Source organism: Cyprinodon tularosa, unplaced genomic scaffold (genome assembly GCF_016077235.1).
Source record: "Cyprinodon tularosa strain WSP-4 unplaced genomic scaffold, ASM1607723v1 ctg1477, whole genome shotgun sequence".
NCBI lineage: Eukaryota > Metazoa > Chordata > Actinopteri > Cyprinodontiformes > Cyprinodontidae > Cyprinodon > Cyprinodon tularosa.
The window spans coordinates 22716-30587 of NW_024038306.1; the positions used below are offsets into that span (position 1 = coordinate 22716).

The following is a 7872-nucleotide window of genomic DNA, read 5'->3' on the forward strand; positions in this document are numbered from 1 at the left end:
TGCCATAAATCACCCATTAATTATGGGCCATCATTGTTTACTATTTATTGAGATTTTTTTTGTGAGCTGAAACACAAAGGAAAAAATAAACTCAGAAACAGAATGTTACCATCATAACACATCAACTAAACAGTGAAGATTTTTCTTCACACGTTTACAAAATAAACTTGACAGTCTTTTTAGATCTAAAGCTTTCATTTCAACCATGTAAGATATTTGAATTAATCGATGTAGAAACAGTTGAATACAAACAAACATTTTAATGTTATACCTTTTAGAATCTTGTTTATAAAATTCTTTAAAATACATAAAATATGCACTCGTTTATGTTGATATATCATAACAAAATCATTAAAAGCATAAAGAGATTGTGCTTTTGGCCTCAAAAAAATTTGGAAAAATTCACAGGATGTAAATACTTCGACAAAACCTTAAACCTCAAGTTTCTACACAACCAGCACTTTTTGGAAGTGTTTTAAGGATAATAAAAACAGCATAGAAATCATATCAGGGAGCATTACCCCAAACTAATCTGAAATCTGCAGTGAGATCTGACATGTTATTTTAAAGAGCAAACCCAACTGCAGCTTCAGTAGGGAGGCCCAGACTACCCTCGCCCCAGCCACTTGGTCCAGCTCCTCCAGGGGAATCCCAAGGCGTTTTCAGGCCAGTCATTGAGAAATACTGATGCTACTTTAAGTAGGATCATTCTTTATATGCACACAATGAAAAGGAGACGGAACGGAAATGGAATGGGGCTGTAGAGGGAGAAATCAATCAGATCTTCTAGAATGTGATGACCTCCCTCACTGATTAGCTGCAGAGTTAGAAAAGCTTTCCTGGATTATTTAAAAATTAACTTGGAATGCAAACTTTCTCGCAGTGTTATCAAATGAGTCTTCTAGTCAATGAAGGCTGAAATAATACTATTGCCACCATCTGGATAAAATTATTCCCTTTTTTACAATAAAATATCATGTTACAATATAATGATTATGTAATGTCGTGAAGGGGTTTAAAAAAATTTTTGTGTGACAGCTATGCGATTCTGTATGAAGCAATGCTAAGTTAAATCTTAAGATTGTTAGAATATACTCAGTATTATTGAGTTTTGGTGATATAATTTTTTGAAATTGACATTCTTAAATATTTTTTCTTGATTTTTTTTTTTTATCAACATCATGTGTTGTCATCCTTTGGAATTATCTTGTCCTGAGCTGCAGAACATGTGATTCACTCCCATCGCCTTTCTCTGTAAATCAGTCCACAGACTGCGCTTCGCCCACTCTCTGGCACAGAACCTGATCAACCGAACAAACAGAGTTACGGTTAAACAAAGGTCACATGGATCATTCTCAGAGAAATATTTGCTGTTTTGCTCACCTGCTTCATTTCCATTGTCACAACTGCTGAGCAAAAACACATCAAGTTACATGATGCATAAAAATGAAACGACAAACAACAATTTGGTACTGATTTCAGTACCAACCTGCCCAGTAGGACGAGGGGAACTCTAATGGTCCATCCACAGACACCCCATATAGGAGCTCAGCCAGCCAGGAGACCTCAGCTGGATCATCTACAAAAACCTCTTCAGGATCTTCCTCTGCCACAAGGGTTAACATAAAATTTGCTTTATTTTGAATGAATTTAATACAAGTTTATCACTGATTTTCTTTAACTAAAACATAGTCCAAGGTAAACGTACAGGCCCTAAAAATACACTCATACTCCCTTAAAACTGAATTAGTCTTAAAGGTAAGGCATCAAAATAGGTGTTCCTCCTAATTGTCAATCATTCTGGTGATATGTTTACATAAAGCCTTCCTTTGTGCTCATCCCCATTTTCACTTACTGATGGTGAGTCTGACATAGTGGAGAAATTGCAAATCTTGTTTTAGGAAAGTAAGCTTGTAGGAGCGTTGCAAACAGCAACTTTTAAACAGAGTGTTCATGAGGATAAATGGGCTTGTGCATGTTCTTGGGTGTGGGAAATAGGTGTACCCTCGTTGGAGCTGGTACAGGGTTGTACATGTGCATTTTATTTAAAAAGGGGAGTGGGCAGGTCTTTTCCAAAATTCACAAAAATCCTCCACTATACCTTTATTGGACCACATTCTTATAGAATCCACCTGACATATTTCTGCCCACATACAGTATTTGACTTCATGTTTTCAAAGTGGTAGCTGAGTTAAAATGTTAAGTGTCAAGGCCAACCCTTTAAGGCATAGATCATCTGCACTATGGTTGAGGTTAGGGACATTTCAAATCATTATTCAATGCTAGTCTGCTTTATCTATTCCAAAACCAGTTTTGATGTGAATTTAAAGTCCATGGTAGTGTTACCTGCCTTTATTGTAGACCTTCCAGTTCACTGAAGACTTGGTGCTTCATTGGTATTAAGGACATGTTTAAAAGTTGGGCCCAATACCAAAAAATGCACCAGTTTAAATCAATGCAATTATTTTTGTTAGCGAGAGAATTACTTGGGTTATATCCGGACTGATTAGAGCTACAAAGAGTTAAATTCTCTAAGGCTCATCCATCTAAATAATAGATATAAAGAATATATATATGAGCCTGTATGCATAATGTTGACCGTGTTTTGATTAGAGAAAAAACACAATCAATTAAAGCTTATAGAAACCTTTAAATGAATGACCTATGAAATAGAAAATGACATGAAAGCAGGGATAACTTGATCAGAATGACCTGATTGGGGGCTTTGATCCTCCTCTGTTTCATCTCTGGTCCAGGCTGCTTCAATTACCTCCATGTTGCTACATTCAGAAGCAGTGAGGCTGTGACAGCAGAGTCTCTGTCTTAAGCACGCCATGTCACAGATATAAGCTTCTTTGTGGAGTTGGCTCGCTGAACAGGCATAAACATCCAAACACTGTAAATCAGGGAATTTGAAGCCCTTTTAAGAGCGCAGGTAAGGAAGTTTTAAAAAAAATAACAAAATCGGCTAACTCTGAAATGCTTCCAGTTGCTGGACGTAGCTGGCTGCATCCTTGATGTTCATGTAGAAGCGATGGCTGTCGCTCAGGTGTCTCAGAATGTGTTTAGAGTGGAAAGCTGAGTGCGTGTAATAAACAAGCTTTGATAAGCCCAGAGAGCTCATAGCAGCAATTTCAAACCTGCAGCCCTGCAGAGAAAAGAAGAAGAGTGAATAAAGAGTAGGAGCTTCTGCTGTGTAAGATTATGTAAGATCTGTAAGAGGGTGAGCGTGACACTTCTTATATTTACCTGGAAGGTAAAGTGGTTGATATCAACCCAAGTGAAAACAAACAATGCAGACTGCTTCCCTTTCACCTCCTTTGGAGAAAAAACGAAAGAAAGAAAAAAGATTGCTGAAAAAAAAAAACATAACTAAACTATTGATGTTAATCTAAATAAAAACCTTAAATCCTATAAAACAAGCTTTATAGTTTATTTCAGCTTCAATATCTGTACAAAATGTAAATACATTTATTATGGCTGTGAATGTTAAATTAATTTGTGCCCATTTATGATAAAGAGATCACACAAACAATTTTACCGTTTCACAATTATTTAGGGGCTCTCTATAATTCCCACGGGTTAAATGTAGTACAGGCACAAATAAACACATACATTACATCTAATCTTTGAATATGTGTCCCTTCATTATATATATATATATATATATATATATATATATATATATATATATATATATATATATATATATATATATATATATATATATGTATGTATAATGATGAAGAGACTATCTTTATATTACTATAAAGATACATTTTCTGGCATGATCCTGGTCTGGTATTAGATGACTGTACCAGTCAGAAATAATAGAAATTATTTAAATTTCTGTGTTTCTGGTAGAAACTAAGCACTTTAACATATTCTGTCATCCCAGAAGTTCAATGTAACCTGGCTTATACATTCAAAAGCATTTTGTTGTCGCTCCAGGAATACTGTACAGCTAAAATAGATTATGCCCACATTTTAAAGGCACAGCACAGAATTTGCAACCTAAAGGGTTTGATGCTTATGAGTTATTTTAAATGATTCCTCAGGCCAATATGCAGCACTTGACACTATCAATGCTACAAGTGGGGCTCCACTTTTGAAATACTGACAATGTAAGTTGGGGGATGACGGACCATCATTGGCCGCTTTATGGCTGCAGGCTCTTATATTGTCATGGAGCTAAGGCTTTTGTTCTAGTATTTTTTCCGCCTGCTCCACTACTGGTCATGGCTGAGGCAAGGAAAAAATGTAAACCTTCTGAGGAGGATAAAAACAGAAAATGTGAAAGGAATAATGTGCAAAGAAAAACGAGAGTCGGTCTTGGAAAGTAGTTTATAGATATCGTATAACCTATGGACAACCCACCTGATATATATGGACTCCAGTCAAGGCCACACCAAGAAGGATTGAACTTCTCGCTTCGTTTTTCTCCTGCACATTTGAGGGAATTGGAAAAACGACAGCTGAGTTCATGTGACTAATTTATGGGCAGTTTACTCTCATGATGAATTAGTAACAAAGATAGAAAAATAAATGCAGCAGCTTGTCATAGGAAACTCATATCAAAGTAAAGCTTTGCTCAGTAAGTTTCTTTGCAGCAATCATTTATGGGTAAAAACCTTTATTCATGACCTAAAAGTAATGTCAAAATCAGACCTGTTTCATCCTGTAGAAAGTCATTCCTCCATCCTGCAGGCTGCTGGCCCCTTTAATGAACTGAAGAATGGCCTGGCTGCGTGATACCCCCCTTAGCTCGCTGTGTAACACTGGACAGTGTTGGAGAATGAAGTCTCTCCCTCTGTGATTAACTAGCTAATAAACACAGAGATAATGTTAGCACAGATGTAAATGGTCAGAAGGTAATACACTAATTCTAAGTGCAGCTTTGGCTTTGGATGTTGCTTTCAAACCTCGTTTGACGCAAGATGTTTTGGACTGTCCATAAATCAATTTCTGCCTACTCTTCATGAATCTACTCTTCATATATCTACAATCTTTATGACAACATTTCTGTATAATATGTATGACCAGGATGGCCGAGTGGTTAAGGCGTTGGACTTAAGATCTAATGGACAAATGTCCTCGTGGGTTCAAACCCCACTCCTGGTAACACAGTACTTCCTTATTAGAGCATGTGGTAACTCCAGTTATGTAAGGGAGAACGGCAGCCTGGTGGTTAGAGCTTGGAGTTCTGAGTTTGAACCCCAATCCTACAGACTGCCGCTCTCTGAGCAAGACCCTTAACCCCAGGCACCCTATGATGGCAGCCCACTGCTCCCAACAAGAGGGGTTAGTTAAATAAGATTTTCCTCTAAATGCAGAGGTACATTTCTCCAATGGAGATCTATAAAGTTTAATTGAAAAAAAAGCCTCTTACAATTACTCTCTGTTTTAAAAATACTATTTATAGTCCACATGTACATGGTCTATGTGCACATGTAAAGAAATATTTATATCCTTTATAGAACTTCTGGATAGATTCAAACTGCATTACTTAACATGTTGCTTTTATGAAAGTGTAATGACAATAAAGTTGAATTCTATTATATTCCATTCTATTCTATTCTACTCAGTCAACAGTTGTAGTTTTATGAGAATTTAGATCCAGACATGAATCACAGCCACAATTCATGACAAAAGGATGTTAGATCCTCAGAAAACAATTTTTAGTTTACAAAATTATATGAGGAATCAGTGGCTTTATAAGAATTAACTCCTAAAGTCAAGAAAATTGAGAACCACGTGCAGAAACAAATTCATACATAACGATTCAGTTCAACGGTACATGGGATTGTATAATACAGGCTGGTTGGATTAAAAGCATGGATGCGGGGTATATTGACCCGAAGCTTAAAGAAGAAAAAACTAAGGCTTTAATAAAAATAGCGGATTCTTCGACAGAAAGCAAATGAGCAGACATAAATAATCAGCATTTTTTAAATCTTTAAAAAAGATTAATATAATCCTTTTGTTAATCTATTTAAAGATCTATGAAACATTTCTTTTATTTTTGAAAGAGCACAAAAAGTGCTCATGATTTGGTTTTGTTATAGGCATGTTAACAGTCAGTAAGGGTTTTTCATGCAGTCTACCTGATGTCATTACCTTATAAGCTTATCATCAGTTGTTTAAAAGGGAGAAAAGACAGAAAACATCCAAAAACAATACTTCATCCCAGCCGGTGCACTAGTTATTAATCCCCCATGTTGGATCCTTGAGATTATTTTTCCCCCTTACCCAGGCTGGAAAGTAAACCTCTGGACGAAAATATTGGGTTCTTTCTTGTTTCTCCTCCCCTTCTCCTTCTTTCTTAATCCCCTCCTGATGCTCCACATCTCCAACTTCTATCTGAAGCGCGGAAGCTGCCAGCTGGAAGAAAAGAGCTTCCTGTTTGCAGCTTTGGGAATGCAGCACTTTCTGTCTCAGCTCCCAGTAGTAAAGTTGCTGCACCTTACTGCTCCTGGAACGTGATGAGAGAGAAAGACGTCTTTCCTCGTTGACTCGAGCATCAAACAAAAATCTATAACCGAGGGGAATCCAAACTTACAATATCAGGAGCCCACTTTCCAAATAAAACTTCACTCTCAAAAATAAGATGAATGGAACCTGGAAGTACAGAATGAATAATTCAGATTTTTATTTAAAATATCGAAATATTTTAAATTATGCATAGAGAAACTAACCGTTATGGAGTCCCTGTTCCATATTTTACCAAAATATTTGCTCAGCTTTTGCTTCAAATCCAGAAACAGATATTCATTATCTTGGAACACAGAATAAAGATTATAAATGCAGGAATAGATAGAGGGGTGCTTTTTTAAACAAGATATAGTTTATATATAACCTCCTCTCATCCCAGCATTCCACAGTAAATGAAATGAACACATTTCTCCCCCCCACACACACATGAAACAACATGCCTCTGAGAACCGCCAAACCAAACACTTGGAGATCACCGACAGCAATCAGACGCAGCACAGTGTTCATCACCTCCTGGCCTCTGGCTCCCATCTGGAAATAAAAAAAATTATAATTACCCTACAGGTTTTCACCAAAAATTAGTCATTCATATTTACTCTCAATGCATTACTGTATTTGAAATCAAACAAGACGTTCTGTAATTCAAAAAAGGAGATGCTTAAAATTATTTTCATGCAGTGAGGAATTATAACCAGAGCTGTCTTACCCTGACAAAACAGTCCAGGTGTTCTTTGTTGGGCAGAAGAACGCACACGTGTCTCTTTTGTTTTGTCCTCATTGTCACAAAAGCTGCAGTTAGTCGAAGTCCTCCTTATATCCTCCTCCTGTCCTAACACCAAAGCTGGTCCTGCCTCCTCTGATTTAATTACATGCTACGTGAAAATGAGAAAACCAGTTATTGTTGGTTAATGGTTAGTTTTTACCTATAAAAGTTGGAAGAATCAGTTATGCATTAATCCATTCAAGTAATTCCAGTGTTTTTGTATAGCGCCAATTTACACTTCAACTAAAGGCACTTTACAGACACAATTTGGTTAAAGGATTTCTATCTATGGAAACCCAGCTGATTGGATCCAGTCATGTTATTTGGTTTAATAATCATCCTCCATGCGTGTATTCTTTATTGAACCACCTTTCACCATTTTGGCCAATATGTAAATTCTTATAAAACAGCCCAGATTAAATGGAGATTATCTGGATGTGAAATTTCAATTCTTGGATCCTCATTACAGTTCAGATCGTTTTTATAGTCTAACAGCTGATGTAAACTGGGCTGTAGTTTGTCCTGCTGGATCTCCACTTCAGTCTTGAATCCGGTTATCCTGCTGGATTGGAAATCAATTCTGTCCATTTTAAATCTACAATCCCAGGTTGCAGATT

At 36.7% G+C, this 7872-nt stretch overlaps 1 protein-coding gene and 1 non-coding gene across 2 annotated transcripts; one reads left to right on the plus strand and one right to left on the minus strand.

Annotated features, from left to right (window-relative positions):
- Nucleotides 1-694: 694 nt before the first annotated feature.
- LOC119779438 (FERM domain-containing protein 6-like) lies at nt 695-7349 on the minus strand. Its single transcript, XM_038279093.1, has 13 exons — nt 7199-7349; nt 6933-7023; nt 6696-6775; nt 6560-6618; nt 6250-6472; nt 4669-4824; nt 4378-4443; nt 3250-3318; nt 2974-3148; nt 2713-2871; nt 1490-1606; nt 1384-1409; nt 695-1301 (listed from the first exon to the last, which is right to left on the minus strand). Exons 1-13 carry the CDS (start codon nt 7268-7270, stop codon nt 1260-1262), a joined length of 1335 nt encoding a protein of 444 aa, XP_038135021.1. The 5' UTR covers nt 7271-7349; the 3' UTR covers nt 695-1259.
- Nucleotides 5039-5121, plus strand: trnal-uaa. The gene has a single exon. It is a non-coding gene; the product is annotated as a tRNA-Leu (tRNA).
- Nucleotides 7350-7872: the final 523 nt, after the last annotated feature.